The 20,348-nt window shown below is 39.6% G+C and overlaps 1 protein-coding gene across 1 annotated transcript in view; it reads left to right on the forward strand.

The window, feature by feature from the left end:
- The window catches only part of ANKRD44 (ankyrin repeat domain 44), a 158,706-nt gene that overhangs the window by 58,151 nt on the left and 80,207 nt on the right, over nt 1-20,348 (forward strand). Inside the window, exon 2 of the mRNA XM_063318043.1 lies at nt 13,428-13,511. Coding sequence (XP_063174113.1) covers nt 13,428-13,511 — 84 coding nt within the window. The remainder of the gene's footprint in view (nt 1-13,427; nt 13,512-20,348) is intronic.

Genomic DNA, 20,348 nt, shown 5'->3' on the forward strand with positions numbered 1-20,348 from the left:
ACCCTGGAACTGCAAAATAGATGACTGTATAATCTAAGCACAGGCAGCCAGCAGGTGCTCTGTAGAACAGGAATTTAAAGCATTTGCCTTCTCCTTTATCAAAATCCCAACATTAATTAAGCATAATGCTGTTTTCTCTCTTTGTGGTGAAATACCAACTGCAAATAGCAATAAATAAATCACACTGAGAAGGTCTGGTTTGGAAAAAAAACAGAAAGGAACAGTTATGTCACCATGAACAGAAATGCCTGTCACTTGGAACACACACACACACACACACACAAATTACGCATGTTCATGATGGACCTTCAGAAATGGAACAAGGCCCTTGCAAATCAAGGGCTGAATGAAGCCAGCAACTAGTTTGGCTCTCTGGAGTTGCTCTTGCTCTTGATCACCCTGTAGGAATGGTTTTCACTCAGCACGTATTGTATCATGGGTGCCCAGGCGAGCAAGAGAGAGCGGTAGTGAAGAAATGGAATGGCATGCAGAAAGGAACAGTCGCATGTTCTTGTACTGTGGCCTCCAGTGGACTTTCTTCAAATGTCAACAGCCAGTTGACTTCCTGCCCTGACTGTAAGGCTGTTCTAATATCTGCTTTAAGAATCTGTACTTCTACAGATGGTACAGCATGGGGGATGAAAGTACCTCTTGATAGTGACTTATGTAAGTTACTTACATAACTAAGAGGGCAATTTGTGTAATTTTTTTGCTCTTTATATCTGGCCTGCCCAATTTTTACCCCACTCATCTGAATTTGTTTGTTTGTTTGTTTCATTTTTATCCCACCTTTATTATTTTTACAAATTACTCAAGGCGGCAAACATACTAATACTCCTTCCTCCTATTTTCCCCACAACCCCACAACAACAACCCTGTGAGGTGAGTTGGGCTGAGAAAGAGGGACTGGCCCAAGGTCACCCAGCTGGCTTTCAGGCCTAAGGCGGGACTAGAACTCTCGGTCTCCTGGTCTCTAGCCTGTTGCCTTAACCACTAGGCCAAACTGGCTTCATCTCTGCCAGCCATATTATTCCTTCTAATAATAGAAATGGACAAATCTGACCCTTTGCTTTTATCTTCATTCTGTTGCTTAGATCTGAAGGTCTACTTTCTCATTTATGAGGAGTTTTGCAAGTGGGGGTAAGCTCTTGTTACAGAATGAAGTGGATAAAATGTTCACCATCAATAATTCATATGTTGTGAGCTTTGTTTGAACTGGTGGATCATATATGCTATCACCTGACACTGTGAAACTTCTGCCTCCCTATTTTATAGCAAGCGTTCAAACATTTTATTGGGCTAATTTGGTTTTTTTATAATATGGAGCTTTCATTCGTTGTATATAATTACTATATTCTTCTGTACAATTGGCTATTATATCAACTTTGAAACAGTCAACAATTGCAATTTGCATAATGGTAACTGACGTCTTTATGAAAACTAAATGCAGGTATTCCACCTGGCTGACCTTGTGTGGGCTCAGAAGCTGAGCAGGAAGAGACCTGATTCATGCTTGGATAGGAAACTACTGGGGTCCCAGGGTTGTAGGCTTCCCAATCAAAATAATAAATAAAGAAAGAATGAGATTGGCAAACTGTCTGAGATTGTCTTTAAATCTTGGAAAATTTAATCCAACAGTGGCAAAACCTTGTGAAATTTTTGCAGCTTAAAAAAAACCACAATTTTTAATTTTAGTATGTTATTGCTACCCAAATGCTTTGTGCAGTTACTCTGTCTTTCCTCATCACTTTGGGGGTATGAAGAAGGAAAGAAGCAAAAGGAAAAATCATGGGATTCCCTGTACAAATCTGAGTTGTGTCAGGGTGACTGAACAAGAAAGCGTTGTTACCTTCTTAATGTTTTATGCCAATCATCATCTGAAGCTCTGTTTCAGTGTTCCAAGCCTGGATTCCATTGAGACAAACAAACTTTTCAAATATCATTGTCTTTCCCACCCCAAGGAATGGCTGGATTAGAAAACCACCTAAGTGTAAATGCATATCCATTAATGAGCTTTGGCATGGTTTTACTGATAGACAGTGATATGCTGGTAACATGCTGCTGAACCAGTGGTGAAAATGGAAATAATTATATCTTTTCACCACTGAATTCATTCACTTTTTCTGAACGAAATCATAATTAAGGAGGAAATTATACCGACATTCATTTTCTTGAAAGCCATTTTCTTTTTTGAGGAATGAGCTACTGTGTGTTCTACTAGAACTCCAAACTCTAGTCATCTTGGTGATTTGTTCAAAACCTGTGCAATGGGACAAATTTAAATTCTCTGTTAATTATGAACATTGAACTATCTAGTACATTTGACTCTTTATTACTTATTTTTGTTGTAATATATAAAAACACACAAGAGCTCACTTGGTCCTGTGACTAATCTGATGTGTTCAGGAAGCCCACAAGCATTTCCTCATTTTGCAAATGGGAGTCTGAGTGAAAATGGTTGTGATCACACTTCGTGTTGATGCATAATATTTTTAATTTGGTTTTGGCTCAGTGTGATGTATTAGCCAATGTGATTTTTAAACCATGATTTATGAATTAATGTGAAAATCAGATTACTGCGGTTTTATGCCGTGAGCCATGACTGAAACAAACTGTAACTTAATGTCTTGTGTGAACCGAGCTACTGACTTGCTTAAGGCCTCCTAGTGAGCTCTAAGAGAAACCATACCTCCATGTCAGAGGCAGTGTCCATGCTTTGCCTGCAGAAAAGTCCCAAGTTCTATCCATTATCCACAGTTCAAAGGATCAGGAAGCAGATCTTGGTAAAATCCAGAACCAGGAATCCACGCAGCCTTCTAAATTTCCCTTCAGGCTTAAAACAAGCAGTATTACATTAGCAGTTCTCCTGGGCAGTAAAAATGACACTCCTTTTCTCGATTAAAATATATACTCAGTAAGCTTTAGCACAAAGTTAGGTGTGCTTCGGGTCATAATGGTTTAAGACCACAACTCTGCACTGGACTCTGCCATGGGTTGTTCACAATATCCACAGCCTCCGGTATTCTACACTTCTTATGAAGATGGGGCTGGGGCAAACCAAACAGGTTGTTAATCACACGGCTTGTTCTTGAGTGCATGATTTTTCTTTCTGACCAGCCAGTGTCGGGCTTCTGTTTGCAGTTGCAACCACATTATTCAGCATGTATGTGTGTGTAGTTTTTTTCCTCCTGTTGTGGGCCTTACCTTAATCATTCTCCTCCTATGCTTACAACTTGATTGGGGAAAAGGTTCCAGTCAGAACTTCCTTCCCGTGCAAAATAACAGATGCAGGGTTTCCTGGGACAAAATAGGAATACAGAATTCAGTCCTAACTGGGATTGGGTTCCTTGTACAAATTATTTCTAAGTGAGCAGTTCTGCACACCTGGGCCAACTAAATGTGAAATGCCACATCCTTGGCATTTTGATTTGCATAAAGACAGATAGCTTATTTTGAGATATCTCATTAAATTGTACACACACATTATTACTGAGAAAGAAAACTCTGTGTGGGAAAGGAAGTTGCATATAATATACATTTGAGTCTCTTTAAAACTAGGTTTTCCTTATGACCCTATCTTTCCATGCGCGTAGAGCAAATTCACACCATATGTTCTCAGAGATGGTATAGATTTATGTAGCTTCATGAGCTCGCTGCAAAAATTACATCTTGAAATGTTTTAATGAAAACTCAGTTTTATATTGCCGTGTTCAATTTGTTACTTTTTTAAAAAACACGTTCGAATGCGAAATATCTCTGTAGGGTACTGGCTTATTGATCATCTTTATCTGCATCTAATATGATTGATTGCATTATTATGGTAGATTTTGATGATGATCATAATGACTGCTGTTGCTATATTTGAATTCTGCTCCTTAAAGTCAAAATCATTCAACTGGCATAAAATCATTATTTATACTGCACTATTTTATACATATTAGAACAATATCATCACACAAGAATTAATTACCTTTGTAGGTGGGTAGTTTTTCTGATTTCCACAAAAATATGGTTTTGCTGTGGATATTACTTATAGTTCAGTATTTTGTGAGAATCAGGCAAATCTTGGAATCAGACAAAGCTTGGATAAGGTTTGTTAGACTAATCATGAAGATTATAACTAAGGCAGCATAATGGAAGAATGGCAACAGAGCAGCACTTTTATAAAAAAAACCAATTTGATACTTTCCTTTGTCTTTTCATCATGCTTTTGCAGTAAATCTAAAAAAAGCACTAATAAACCTGTTGTTGTTGTTACTAAAGGAACTATTACAATTTCTCATTTCATGTGAAGGGACTTATTTTATTTAGTGCTTTTGTATTTTCATCCAAAAGAAATTCCCATTAATTCTGAGTCATGACTAAAAGCATAGTTTTTTAGGGCACAATAGAAAAAGGATACTATAGAATCAATGTGATTAGAGGTTTCTCAAATCCTCTTGCTTTTAGGCATTATAAATGTATACAGGATTCTAGGTGAAAGCATTTTATTTTTACAAATTGAACTGCTTTATATATGAATAACAAATGGGCAGACCAAAAAAAGGAAGCTCTGCCTTTTAATTTCCACTGACATAGTTAAAAATAAGAAACAGTTGAAAATGACTGGTATAATCTGTCTTTATGTCATTGTGGATTTTGAAAAATCTCAGGTGGTTGCTAACCAAGCATCTTTGGAAGGAAACTGAAATAGCATTTAGCTCCCCGGAGGGTTGGCATTGAAATCTGGCAGTATTTCCACCCCTCTAGTTAAATATGTGGAAGGCAGGCAGGATATGAATTAAATAAATAAGCTATGGAAGATTGCTACTTTTTGTCATTCAGTCTTAGGGCCGTCAAATCTGGGCTGCAAACAAAAATCTGGACATCTGCTAGATGGCAAAGAGATTCAGAAAAGTCCAGCTTTTTGCTGCTCTCTAGTGGGAAAGAATAATTTGTCCACATTACCTTTTTTAGGCAGAGTGAGATAGCTCCTTGGAGAGTAGGTGCTGGTCTGTGGAGAGCTGTGGGAAGGTGCTTGAGGAGAACTCTGTATCATTCGGCCAGGTTTCCATCCCCTAAGCTGGCCTGTGATTTTGAATGTGTGGAGGAGAATGCTGTGCTGTTGGCTGTTGAAATGATGTCCTGCCAGGGTCTGGAAGAGGGGACATTTTGTGCTCTCAGACACTAAACTATCTTGGCCAGCTCTGTTCTTAGGGCATCTTTGGACATGCCACCCTATTCACCACCTTCTTTACAGTATCTTCTCAAGGTTTGTTCTTCTCTTCCAGAATGTCAGCAGGGCTTTTTGGAGAAAGTCATGGATGGTAGCTATCAGACCTCTCAAGTTAGATGGGAGGCAGTCAGCTGTTTGGGGGCAGCTCCTCCCAGTCACTGAGAGGGTACTGTAGTTCAAAAATCCTGGGCTGGGTCAGTGTTATGCATTTTGTAAGAACTACTGGATGTTTCAGGAAGTTAAGTCCTGTGTATGATAAAGGTTGTGAATCTCTCAGCTTTGTTCCATTTCCGGCTTAAATGTGCCATGCTTAGGAAATTAGCAAAAACATTATACCCTCTGAAATTGCTACCATTTGGGGATAAGTCCTCAAGCTGCAGTCTCTCTCTCCCCCCCCCCCCTTTCTGTCTCTGCTCATGCCTTTAAGACATCGGCTGTATTTTTACATTGCCACAGAAAAAGCTTCACACATGGTTCTAGTGTAAAACAGAAAAGCTCAGCCGGTGGCTTTGAGAGAAAACCTTATTGCATTAATTTCCTGTTATCACCAAATGAAGCAGAGGAGACAGTGAAGCTTTAGATTTCCGGAGCTTAAATGTTCTGAAGGAGCTTGTGTAGAATACCTCTGCCTGAGGTTCTTTAAAAGAAAGTTTTCTGATTGCTACTCAATGTAGCAAACCAAATTCAAAAAGGCAGAAGAAGGGGGAATTAAAAGAAACTAAGGAAGCAGTGAGATCAGTGGGTGCTGAAATTCTTTAGGGGAGATGTCTGTAGCTAAGGAGAAGTTGCCCTATTCATTTGAAAACACTTTAGCACTTGTCAGCCATTCTAGATTTTGAAGGGCTGGATTCATAGACATTTCCTGATTATGTATGTCCACTTAGTTGGCACTGATGTCCTTAGCTTCAAGAAAAGCACAGCCGACAGCCAGGGAGGATCAGGGTACAGCTGGATATTCTGCACCTGAACCTGAAGACATTGGTGATGGTGGAAGCGATGTTGTCATGAGTGCCGTTGAGCTGAAGACATCAGCGCAATGGCACACATGACAATAACAAGGAAACAGGGGAAGGGGCTCAAGATAAGCAGCCATCAACTCACAAAGACGAAAGAACAAGATACAATGGCTAAACGGATCGCGAGGCACACCCAAGCTGTTAGCGCTAGCGCAACGGAGATCGCCCAGCTGACAGCAATCACCGGAGGAATAGGGAAACCGATGATGGGCGATCCCGGAGCGCCAGCGGGGCCTCGCAACCCCTCACCTACCGGCAAGACAGCATGTTGGACAAAGGGGGGGTGACGTAACCTCGAGTGAGGGGGCGCTGACCGGCGCGGGGTATTTAAACCCCGCACTGGCGCGCTCCTGTCACTCTCAGCTTTTTTCTACCACTGTATCTACACTACGAATAAACCAGAGCCTGCTTCAACGGAATCAGTGTCTGTGTGTTACTCGGAGGTAGGCAGCGCATGACAGATGTGGAGATTTGGGAAGGGAAAATAAAGTGTTAGGAGGATGGAGGATGGGAGTGGTGAAAGATAAGCAGACCACTGCTGCCAATGTCCTTAGCTTCAGACATGGCATATCCAGTGGTTTGTTTGCCCTTTCCTAAGGGGAGGTAGGGAAAGAAAGGTGGTTGGAAGATTGGAAGGTGGGTGGGAGGGCAGCCTGCCTTGATATGCCATGCTTGAGGACATCAGCAATGGTGACACATAAGCGGAAGTAGGGAAAGGAAGGTTCTAGGGAGATTAGAGGTGGTTGGGTTGTTGCTGTTGGCAGATTGCTAGGAAAGCATTTGGCCCAGGAGAGATCAGAAAAGTCACACATGAGGCATTTCTATAAAAATAATTTTATTTACAGAAAACAAACATATTTAAAAGGCTGTTTGCTGAGAGGAGAGATTTCTCTCAGCTGCATATTCTCTGCAAGCCTACACAGAAGGGAAACTGAAACTAAAACAAGTTCAGGCAAGTTCCTCCCTTAGGCAATGCAACCATTAACACGTGAAAAGGGGACAATTAAATTCAACCTCTTCACCTGGCCAAAATGATTAGTTACCATAGTAACCTTAATCTGTAGTAGAAAACATATTAACAGTTGACACCAATATCTTCGGGTTCAGGTGCAACATATCCAACTCACCCACTCAGTTTTCTAAGTGCATTGGATAGAACTTGGAACAAAGAAACTGTTCCAGGTTCCAGTTCTGCCAAACCAAAGGCCACCCAGAATGCTTCAGCAGAAATTGTGAGGCACAGTGTATCTGCTTTTTGCATGAAACAAAGTATGCTTCCCATACCGTACCACTTTTCAACATTGTCACAGCATTTGACTTCCTTTTCATCCATTTATTTTGGATACTAACATTTATAGCATTTGTTTCAGTTCTATTACTGTCGTTTCCATACAGTTCCCTAAAGTACTCCTTCCAGTTCAGTCTCATCCCAAATCACTTCATCGTTTCTGTTCTTGATTCCATTCACTCTCCTGGAGGCTCCTTGTTTAGCTCTTTTCACCCTTTTCCAAAATAATTTTAATCTTCCTATTCCTAGGCTCCCAGTTCAACACAGGAGGAGGAGGAGGAGGAGGAGGAAGAGGGGGAGGGGGAGGTGGGTTGTTGTTGTTACAGGACGCGTTGAAGTGGAATTTGAATCTTCCTCTCTCTTCCCCCAGTCTAGCAGTCTGTCCCCTGAAGAATGCATATTCTAAGATGCATCAAAAAGTCCGTGAGTCAGAAATAAAGAATTCCTGGATAATGGAGACTCCTCTCACTCCTTTTTGTGATAATAGCATAATATGGATACTGGCAAGGGGATTTTAGGAGACAAAGAGGACTGCAGTAGGAAGGAGGAGCAAGGAATTCCTCTTGAACCAGTGCTGCACTGTCTACCAGTTACAGCCATTCCATTTGGAAAAGGACAAAGGATAGAGTAGCTGGTGTAAAAGGTTAATGAGAAGATGATTGCAGGTCTGGGATTCCCTACCTTAGTAAATTGATTAGTCTGAGGTAAACACTGTGATGGTTTGCAAATACTAACAAAGTATGTTTTCAGCAGGCAGCCTAAGACCAGGGAAATCAAACCTTTTGCCATTCATCCTCTTCTCATAAGGATACCTCAGCCAATATGATTTCAATATGATTTCAAAGCAGCAGCAGAGAAAGAAGACTTACCACACGGGAATGTAAGGGCTGGCGTCTCATCGATGAGCAGCAATACAGTCTGTTGCTTACTCTCTTACATCTGGCAAAGCAAATTGCAAATTTTTTATGTGGGCATTTAGTTGGCTACTAGAAAGCAAAATATTTGCATCCTATCTTTTGAACTGGGTGGGGAAAGGACAATGATTCTCAGAGTGCATTAATAGGTGTAGCACAAGCTACATTAGTAAACTGCAGACAGTGAAGGTAAAAATGGATGTAGCACAATTAGATATGAATTTGTTCACCAAGGATTGCTTTCCCATCTTCCCCCCAAACCTTCCAATATTTAAGAGGAATGTCTTTACTCATAAGTACTACAGTACTCCTAAGTCATCTATCATATTCTGTCCATTACCCTGTTCTTCTATGTAGGATGTATTAGCGGTCTTACTGCTATAGTATCTTATTTTTAAAGCCCAAACAAAAGTGCAAGCCAATCATTCTGTAAAATGTTTAGATATTTTCATAGTGGACCTGATGTAACCTAGTTGCAACTCAGGCATAGTTGGCAATTTGTTTGAGACATGGTGTGGATGTAAGAGAAGCCAGGAATTGACATGTGTATGCCTGCAAGTCTGGTTGTTCATGTATCTGCACCAGAGTTCAGTTGTGGAGTACATGCTTTACCCACAGAATATCCTAGGTAGGATTGGAAAACCCTTCTCCCTGAAAATAGTTTCAGTAGGTTGCAGTGAGCTAAGGGGCCAGTGGTCTGATCTGCTGTATCCCTTTATTGAGAATCCAGATACCTACCATTCTGCCTCAGATTTCATATCCAGAGGCCTTAGTGTGGGAGCTGAATTAAGCTTGGGAGGAAAGGCCAAAATGGTAAGATCAGTTTCCTGGAGAAAGTAAAGTGTCACTGATAAGGTGAGGATTTTCAAATCAAAGAACTAGGTTTCCCCAGAAATCCAAGCCAAGCTTTGTTCTGTTCTGTATTATTGTTCTTGCATGTTAAGACCATTATCATCAGCATTGTATGGGCTAATATTCTGTGGTTCTCTTCTCTGGGCTTTTTCTCACTGCTGGTTCAAGGGCTATCCATCCATCCTTAAGTTGGGAGAAAACTACCCTGGGGTGGATTTTTTTTCCATATAATTTTTATTAAAAATTTTTTTTAAAGAAGATAAAAACTAATACAGACTAATATAAAGTAAGAAAAAGAAAAAGAAATCAAAGAGAAAGCTAAAAGTGCAAGAAAAGAAAGGAAAAAAGAAAAAGAAAAATAGAAAAGAAAGAAAAAAAAGATACAAAGAAGTGGTTTCCAATGTTCTTTACAGCATAAGTACAATTATAAATTTACCTTTTACTCTATGGTTGCAACATACCTCTCTTCTATAATCTATCCTATCTGATCATCAAAACCATAAATTGTAAGTTCATTTTTTTCTGTTTCATGCCAAAAGTCCATAAGGGGTTTCCAGTCAGCAGTAAACGTAGCTATTGTCTTTTCTCTGATCAAATAAGTCAATTTAGCCATCTTAGCAAGTTCCATCACCTTCACCAACCATTCCTCCATTGTGGGTAATGCCGAATCTTTCCATCTGTGTGCATACAATAATCTTACTGCAGTTATCATGTACAAAAACAAAGTTCCATAACTTTTTTCCAACCGTTTATCCATTAATCCCAAAAGAAAAATCTCTGGTGTCAATTGCATTAATCTTTAATATTAATACAATTAATCAGCGTATGTATTTGAATCTAGACTTTTCTAGCTTTTTTACACGTCCACCAAACGGGATAAAATGTCCCTTCTTCTTGTTCACATTTCCAAAATAAATTTGAAGTGGCTTTATACATTCTAGACAATTTCTTTGGTGACATATACCAACGTTATAATTTTATAAAAACTCTCTTTAAGATTATAACATAGTGTAAATTTCAATCCTTTCAGCCACACATTTTCCCATTGTTCCATCTGTCTTTGTAACCAAACATTTTAGCCCACTTTACCATACATTCTTTTACTTGTTCTTCTCTGTTTCAAATTTCAATAAAAGTTTATACATTTTAGCAATTATATGTTCATCATTTGTACAAAATTCTGTTTCAAACTCAGTCTTAACAATGTTCAAAACTATAAATTATTTTGTCTACTTTAAATCTTTTTAATAATTATAAATAAGAGAACCATTGACAACTATATCCTTCTGCCACCAGTTCTTCTCTTGATTTTATTTTACATTCCCCTTGACAAAATTCTAGTATCTCACAGTAAGTTAGCCATTTGCGTTTGCCTATTATTTCTCCTCTATAAAATGCTTCTTGTGCTGTGAGCGGCAAAGGTGTTTTCGGTCACAATCTGGGTTTCTATCTATTCCATTCTGGTGTGGAATTTATTGACCCGACTGCCAATCTCTGTCCTGCCTTTATCACCCCTGATCTGTTTTATTGCCAAAAGGTGCTGTCTTGAACATGTGTGTATGTCACATGATAAGCAAGGCAATTGGTTGAGTCCTCTGGCTTGCAGCCTCCCTATTCTGTATATCACCAGCTGGTGATAAAAATGTCCACCAGTCACAGCTTTGCTGGAGAAATGGTTGCCAGGCCTTGGGTCTCATCGGTTTCTTCCCCCTCCTTGGTGAAGAGCCAGGGGGAGAAGCAAAGGGTGCTTTGGTTTACCCCCTTCACACATTTTACACTTGGAGTTACGGGGAGCAAAGTCCTCATGTGAAAGAGTTCTCTCTTCCCCCAAAGAAAGAGAAAAAGAACAAAGGAGAAAATTTGCAGCACCCTCCCCAGTGATCTCCTCTCTGGACCCATGAAAGGGGTGAGCAGAGGCTAGGGGGCCTATCTGAGTGAAAGGGACCCCAGTGTAGCTTACTGGTTTTCTGTGGGAGGGACCAGTCAGTTGGGTAGGTTCTTCCTGAAAGGTGAGAACTGGAAAGAGCCCTTAGGGGGCCAATGTTGAAGCTAAGGAGGCAGAAGGAGTGAGTTGTAACAACTTTGTCTGAAACTCCTGTCAAAGCACTGGTGGGCACATGGATGAGGGAGGAATCCTATATTTGTTCCATTTTGCTTTCAATAGCAAACAACTTGGAAATTGAACCAGAGGGAGTGGAGTGGGAATAAACATGACTTTCCTGGAAACTGAAGCTTCCCTTTGAAACATGGACTGTCTTCAGCAACAGCCCTTCTAATAGGGCCAAGTTATAGGACCCAGCATCACTCAACCTTGGCCACATTGGTGGTGCTTCTGAGAATGTAATTTTTGTATCAGTATGATATACGAAAGGCTTCAGTGTCACCACCCTGAAGCTAATGCATTAGTCCTTGTGCAGCATTCAGGATGATTTGAGTTTGGGATTTCTGCCTTAAGCCTGTCCTACTTGTGAGCAGTGGACAAGATGATGGCAACAACATGGGGACATGTCAGAAAAAAGATGCTGCTGTGGCATGTGTATGCTGTGGGGAAAGGCCCTCTGCTTGGTAAAGAAGAAATTAATCTTCAGGATGGCTCTGTGCAAATTATTAACCTGTATGTGTGTGAATGGAGAATGTGATTGTTTCTGCTGACTCCACTACTCTTTCTTCTCAACACATCTTGGATATTCCTGATCTTAAGGTGCATTCAGAAAGACTAGTAACACCACTAATTAAAAGGCATTGTTCAATTGTCACATCTTTCTCTCCTTTAATGGTTTTGCATATTTATGGTTAAAAGAAGTTGAAGAAATGGTGTAAAAACTATTTTATTGTTTGAACTCCCCATGAGACTTTGGAGATGAGGCAGAAAGACCTGATCTAGAACCTTTCTTCCTCCTTTACTCAGCACTTATGGGAGGAAGGGTTGCCTCTGAATTTGTATTGGAGCTTTGTGTGTGTGTGTGTGTGTGTGTGTGTGTACTTTGGCTTTTTCACCTACATTTGTATATTTTAAGAGTAAAAACATTCTTTGAATGAATAATTATTTGATATTAATTTATAGCTATATGCAGTGGAAGTGCCACAAATCAAGAGGGTATTTTTTGGGTGGGGGAGGTCGTTCTGGAAGAAATAGTTCAGAATGGAATATGCTTTTGATATTTCTCCATTCCAGGAGTGACACACATTTTTAAGTGCTTGTTGTCAAAGCCCTCTCTGATGCATTTGAAAATGTAAGTTATTTTGTTGTAATGTTCTAGGGTAGGAAAATGGCCAAGTTCCAGGGCATTGTAGGAAGTGGCCTCTGTTTCACCTGGAAACAGCAATCCTGAAGGCAAGAGTTTAGTTATAAAAAGAAAAATGGAAATTAGTCATTTTGGAACTAAGGCTCTGCCCAAAAATAGCACAGGAAGCATAAAAGAAACCTCTATTTACTTCTGTACAAGTACAGTCAATCTTTATTTTGGTCAGAAAACACAAAACAGAGACAGCAAATAAAATATGGAAATATGTCAAAGAACATCACTTCAGGTAACATCCTAAATATGGATATATAATGTTCTAACAAAATATTAATTTTAAAACTATAATCCTAAAGATAAAATCATAATATCATTTAAAGCTAAAAGTATGATTCCAACGAAAAACTAAAAATAGACTCTGGAAAAAACATTACATTATATTACTGAAACTAAAACATGGGTACAGTTGGGCAGCCTGGGATATTTTCTTATATCTGTCTTTTAGTACAACCAATGACAGGACATTAAACTGAGCTGATGATAGATCCCTTCTCAGTTTGGACGCCATGTGTGTACAAGTATCCATTACTTATGTGCTGGAATGAACTTGATATAAAATTTGTAACCTTATTTATAGAATTTGGAGAACCAATATAATTTGTTCTTCTTATTAGATTTCTTAAGCAAGGGGTTGAATGTGTATGTCTTTCTAAGGCCATGCCATCAGTTGCACCAGGGAGTCTTTTTCCAATGAAAGGAGGTTGATGCGCAAGAAAACTCAGTTGTTTCTACATATGCAGGGGTTTGGAGCTTTGTCAATTGCAGAGAGGGATAAAAATCTCTTCAATAAATCCATTTACCTTTCTCTCCACCCCCACCTCCTGTTTTCTGTCTTTTTAGCCACCGCTGGTCCAAGCAATTTTCAATGGTGATCCTGATGAGATACGTATATTAATCTACAAAACAGAAGATGTTAATGCTCTGGTAAGCAACCTTATACATTTCTTTTCTAAATCTTCTGATGTTCTATCGATAGGAGGAAGATGTCTGGTGTAGGTGAGACAATATTCAAAGCAAAGTGAAGAATCTTTTCAAAGTAATTTCCTCTGCCTCTACCTTTAAAGTACAATTGTGATTTCTTGTTATACTCTATTGAATGGTGATATTATAACAAATGACAGTTCTCTAATCCCCCCCTCCTTTTTTTTGTAAACTTAGTACATGCTAAGCTCATACAGGCGCTCCTGTACTGACTCATGTGCCCTTGTGCTTGGAAGTACAACCAAGCATTTCTGCTCCCACCCCCAAGCTGTACCCAAGACTTCAGAATGATGATCACACAAGTCTGTCATCATATGAATATGTAGGAAATAGAAATGTCCCATTGGAGCATAAGTGTTGTTACCTTCAAATTGAATTATGTTGTATACCAAGAAATATTTCTGCCTGACAGCTTTCAGGGTATTCAGTCTGATGCTTTAACTACTTGCTGTGGAGTAACATTTTTTCCTGAAGGTTTCCAGCGCTCTTGCTCTTGGCAGATTCAGCTTGCAAGGCCACATGGGAGCTTCAGTTGCTCTTTGTGCAGTTTGAAAGGAACTAGTATGGTACCAAGGGATGCAAGGATACATAGAGCGGATCCTTTTTTTTTTTCTTTGGGTTGTTTTAGGGAATGGAAATGAGCAGATGATACAATCAAGAGAATTATAATCAACAATTAACTAGGGAGTCCTCTATTAGTTAATTTCACAATCAGTATTTAATGACCAAGTCAACCTGGAAGGCTGTTGAAGTGAAGATTGTAAACTGCCCAGAGTCACTTGCCGAGATGGGTGGTGAAGAAGTGTGTGTGTGAGAGAGAGAGAAAGAGAGAGACAGAGACAGAGAGACAGAGAGAAAGAAAAATGCAGGGCGCTGTCCCTAACATTTATGGAAACTCAATTGGGCAGAACAGGCAAAATTAGGATGGCCCCCCAGGGTTCTTTTCTTTTCTTCTTTATGGAAGTGTTTCTTGTTTTGCTGCTTAGTATGTTGTTTTTGTAATCCTATTAACTGCAATAACAGCATTATGGTTAGTCATCAGTTAGACAGTTAATACTGAAATTTCAAAGATAGTAGCTGCTGCTTGGGGCAAGATGGTGTCCTTGTTACTGGGACTCCAAAATTTTCAAGGTATTTCCTCTTAAGACTATTAAGGTGTGTAAAACTGCATTTATTTTTCTGTGAGAGGCAACTTATGGTGTAAGGAAAAATTTCCAGAGGGTAGGCAGGTTAGTCCATTTCAGCAAAAATACCAAGGGTTTGTGATATATTAAAAGTATCATATCTTTAAAGACATCTGTGGGACACTTTGACTATATGCAAGATAAACACAGCTTCTATTCACAGTATTTATTAGACTAGATTGATTAATTGCCATGAAGTCAGTGTTGAGCCTTGGTGACCACATAGATAGATATTCTGCAGGAAGATCTGTCCTCAACCTGGTCAATCAGGTCTTCCAACAGCACACCCATCACCACTTCTTCTCTTTCCTTCTACTAGTCTCTTTTCACATTCATCCTTAAGAACAGTAAGTCCATTTCCCAGTTCCTCTGGCTCCCTATCAATGAGGTTCGGGACTTCAAAGTGATTCCTGATGTTCTCCTTGAAAATGGTGGGGGTATGCTCAAGATTACATCATGGGTTTCATGGCTTTCTTCTCCTTTAGTTTAACTTGGACTTTGTACATCTACTAACCTACTTATTTGTAATCTGTTCCACAGTCAGCCCCTGGCCAAGTGTTTGCTATTATAACTGATTTCTTCTACCTCTTTGTGCCAATAATATAGTCAGTTTGATTTCTGTATACTCTGTCTGGTGATGTCCATATATAGAGATGTCCTGTATGGAAACATCAACAACTAGATGTCCTGAAGGCTTTAATATAGCTGTGTCATAATCACCATTAGTACTCCAAAATATCCTCAACTCTTCCGCAGTAGCATGTTGAGTACCATCTTATTGAGGGGGCCATCATCTGGCACTATATCACCAATCATTTTATATTTTCCATCCATGTGGTTTTCTTGGTAAAATGTACCGTCGCCTTCTCCACTGCAATATGAAGTGATACCTTTGTCATTAATGTGATCTTCTGCCTCCAGCAGCTTCTATATAGCTGCTGACCAATATAGGCACCTGCTTGCTTTAGCTGGGCAGTTAAGACGACCGTCACACCTTGGATGACCCTGCTGGGATTATATATTCTTGGCATGTACCCCTCCCCTGTCATGATGAGGCTACACAGAAGGCCTTGGTGGGGGGTATTCAAACTGGAAGTGATAGAGTTGTATTTCTTGAAAAGATGTAGTTTGGTGGTTCTCTTTTAAGTTTCTTTATTCAAGAAAGAGCAAATAGGAAAGGTAATTGCTTGTCACTTGGATTAGCTTGCATTTGAACATCTTGGTTGTTCTCCAGCCCTGATCTGGAATAAATTAAATGAGCCCTAATGAGTTCATACATGTTCTCTCTTTCTTTAGATATTTGTAAAGCAGGGTAGAAAGAGAGAGAGAGAGAGAGAGAGAGATTCAGGGTTTGCTTTGGCAATACATTTTTAATTGCAACAGAACTTTTATTACATAGGTCTTTTGCAGATAATGAAAATAAAATGCCATCTTACATTAATATCTTTTATTCTTTGTATGAAAACACACTTTTTAAACTTAAAATAATAGGACATTTGTAGATAAGCTAAATAATCTCTCAGACCGTGAGTATATCTAGGGCTTGTGTATTGCCTGTGACCCCTCCTGTCCTCCTATGGGGTCAGGTAGAGAAATAGCATATTCTAAATTGTTGAATTCCAGTCTTATTAGTGTGAACTAGGAATACGGGCATAAAACAAACTCTAGCAGCTACTTAACAATCCAGTAATTCTGATTTATTTTACAACCTAAGTTTATTTTAAACCACAAAATAGTTCACAATAAGGAAAGAAGTGTGTCAAGGTTATATACTGTCACCATAAGTATTTAACTTATGTGCAGAACGTATCTTGAGAAAAGCTGGACTAGAAGAAAGAGAATTTGAATTAAAATTGCTGGGAGAAACGTTAACAGTCTTGGATATTCTGTTGATACCACTTTGATGCCAAGCGCTGAGGAAGACTTAAGAAATCATTTATTAAAGGTGAAAGAAGGGAGTACAAAAGCTGGTCTGCTGCCTCATATTAAAAAAGACCCTAAGGTTATGTCAGGCAGTGCCAATCCAATGGAAACAAGAGGAGGAGAAGTTGAAGCAATGAAAAAGTGGGCTCAAAATTTCACAAAGATGGTGACTAAAGCTATGAAATGAAGAGATATCTGCTACTTGAGTGAAAGAATATGACAGAACTAGATGAAGTATTAAACTGTAGAGACATCACACTAACAAGAAGATATATAATGCTCAGAGTCCGAGTTGGACTCTGAGCGTGAGACAGTCTGAGGAGATACCCAGGGAATGTACTTACCATATTATCTGGGACGAGTTTGATCCTGTTGAACCCAAGGAAGTGGACAGGATCCTCCGGACTGTAAATGCCACCACCTGCCAGTTAGATCCATGTCCCTCCTGGCTATTGAAAGCAGCTTGGGAGGTGATGTGTGGTTGAGTCCAGGTGATGGTAAATATATCCTTGAGAGGGGGGGTGTTCCCAGCAGCCTTTAAGGCAGTGCTGGTGCACCCCCTCCTCAAGAAACCATCGCTGGACCTACTATACTGGACAATTTTCACCCAGTCTCCCACCTCCCTTTTTTGGGGAAGGTGGTTGAGAAGGTGGTGGGCGTTGCAGCTCCAGAGGATTCTGGAGGAAATGGATTATCTAGACCCCTTTCAGTCAGGTTTCAGGCCCAGTTATGGGACGGAAACGGTATTGGTCGCACTTATGGATGACCTCTGGTGGGAGCGGGATGGAGGCAGTCCATCCATCCTTGCTCTTCTTGACCTCTCAGCGGCTTTCAATACCATTGACCATGGTATCCTTCTGGACTGACTTAGGGAGTTGGGGGTGGGCAGCGTGGTTCTGTGCTGGTTCACCTCCTTCCTCCAGGGCTGGTCCCAGTCGGTGTTGATAGGGAGCGAGAGATCCAACCCATGGCCCCTACTTGGTGGGGTGCTGCAGGGCTCAGTACTCTCTCTGCTCCTTTTTAACATCTACATGAAACCACTGGGCAAGATCATCCATCACTACAGGGTGAAGTATCATCAGTATGCCAATGATACTCAATTATATATCTCCATCCTGGGTGAAGTAAGTGATGCCGTGACCACCCTTTCCGAGTGCCTGGGGGCCATGGGGGCCTGGATGGGGGACAACAGGTTGCAATTGAACCCTGGTAAAATGGAGTGGCTGTGGATTAATGGCTCCTCGGCATCTGGGAAATTGTCATCTTTAATTCTGGATGGGGTCGCACTGGAAGCAGTAATAATGAAGTTAAAGCCTAAAAAATTGGATATGTATCGTGAAAACAAGAGTCATTGGAGAAGATGCAGATGCTTGGAAAATTGAAAGCAATCAGAAGAGTCTGACAGAATTCAAGGTGCTTGGATACTGTCACTGATGACACAAGCAGGAACTTACAAGAAATCAAGCAGTTACTGACAGATAATCCTGGCAAAAGGAAGTCCATCTGGTCTTGAAGAATCTGAACCGACTGAATGACTGAAGAACAGCAACAGTATGCAATTCAGAAGTTAGGAAAAATGGAACTAATATGTGCTGGGTTTACAAAATATGCTGAGCTATGGTTCATTTTAAGCAGGGGTTGGTGAATAAGCCACAGCACTCTTGTTTGGACATCAGAATACCTGAAAGCCAAACAAAGCACATTAAGGCTTCTTGTGATGGATGGATGGATGCATCAATTCCTCCTTCCAGAAGTGTAGGAGGAGAGGGGAGGGGAGAATGTATTAGAGGCTAAGGCTTGCTTAGGGGTTGCAGAAGCTCATAGACCTAATATTTAATATTATATGCAAAATTAGGTCATTATCAAAAAGTGTTGAGTAGAGGGCTGCATAGTATTTTTTTTTTCGACTTCCATTTGGCTGTTCCTGGCCATTATGTGTGATTTACTTTAGGGGTTTCTAATTGTCTCTTTCTTACTGCACAGTTAAGTGCAGCTTGTTCTTTTGGTTGATGAAGGACTGGTGTTGGGTTGTAATCTTCAGGACCATTAAGGTGTGATTTTGGGCTTCCTACAGTGATAATAGTCTTTGTTACATTAATGCTGTAAAGAGAACAGATAAAAACATTTGTTTCCTTTCCTAATGTGAATATGCTTAGAAATAGGATTATATCTGGGCATAATAGGGAGTGTTTTGTTATGGACTTACTTGGTTTAGATTGTTCTTGTTAATTCAAATATGTTGATTGCTCTATTTTTCCTTCAGGGTATTGCCTCTATGTACAACTGATAGATTTCTTACCTTTATGCTACTGGTTGTAAACACTGTGTTCGTGCATGTGGTTTCATAGGCCAACTGTCTATGGGGAATAAGGGGACTTAGAATTCCTCTTACAGAATTTGTACAGCACAAATGTCTGTGCCTGATCTAAAGATAGGGATTTAGAGACCTGGCTGTTCCCCATGATATCTAAATTTCTCTGACAGTCAATATTTCATGGCTATAATTAACATTAGGTTGTTTTTTTTTATCGACAGGCCCATTTTTCTTATTTATTCTTTGCACAGTCTGAAATCGAGTGTAGTTTATGAGATTTATTCAACTATCTTGAGCCTGAGGGAATACAAAGCTGGCATGAATTGGCATTTTGTGTGAGGGTTTATAGGATTTTTTCAATATTTTAAGATGGATGGGCCAATTTTGAGATTGAGACATTTTGTGTGCTGGATTTAGAGCAGGTAGGTTTCATGTGTTAGAGCTGCGATCCAGACTCTAAAATTACTTTGGCTGAATTCTGTTACTAACAATGTCAAAGTATTTTCGTGACTCCTATACACCTGTGCAGATGTACTTCCCTTATCGGTATCTGCCAGTGATAGACTTATTTGCTCCAGCTTGAACTATCACAAATATGTAGTCAGTTAGTAAATTGGTGTTTTTGTTTTTCGTGCCTTTGACAAGTCCATGCAGTTTTCTTGGTAACATTGGAAAATTGATTATTTTCACATGTATTATAGTATTAATTGAAAATCCATGTAAACAATAACTTTTCTCAATCTAGTACTCTCCAGCTTTGTTGGACTCTAGTTCTCTTAATCTCATATTGACCAATATTGTAGTCCAACACATTTGGAATTCATTAGATTGAGGAAGACATATTTAAATTATTGAATAATAACCATATGCAGTGGTCCATTCATTATTGTTGTTATGATTTTCTCAGCAAAAGTTATCTTCCTCATGCATCAGTCTGCTTTTTTTTTTGCATGTTAACTTACAGAACAATGCAAAATATAAATTTGCTGAAGAATGAAGCATAACAACAAATTAATCTTGCTTCTGCATTCAACAAATATATCCTTGGCATTGTTTAATCTATCTATTGTTTTAGGCCATCCTTTTTTAGTTTGTTTAAGATCTGTACTTGAACCATACCATGCTTATGTTAACAAGGTGTACAGTCCTTCCTCTGCAGTCTAGTTTCTTTGATTAAATTATTTATGTAAACTTGAATCTTTTAAAATATTTATAAAGGAAGTAAGAGAGATGCCTTCAACATATGATCCCCTGCCATTTGTTTTTTCTGTCATTTGGTATAGAACTTGATAACTTTTCCATATTGCAAATTGGTCTCCAGTTGACACTCACTCTTGAATACCTAGCCTATGTGGGCTA

This window comes from Candoia aspera, chromosome 1, assembly GCF_035149785.1.
Source record: "Candoia aspera isolate rCanAsp1 chromosome 1, rCanAsp1.hap2, whole genome shotgun sequence".
Classification (NCBI taxonomy): domain Eukaryota; kingdom Metazoa; phylum Chordata; class Lepidosauria; order Squamata; family Boidae; genus Candoia; species Candoia aspera.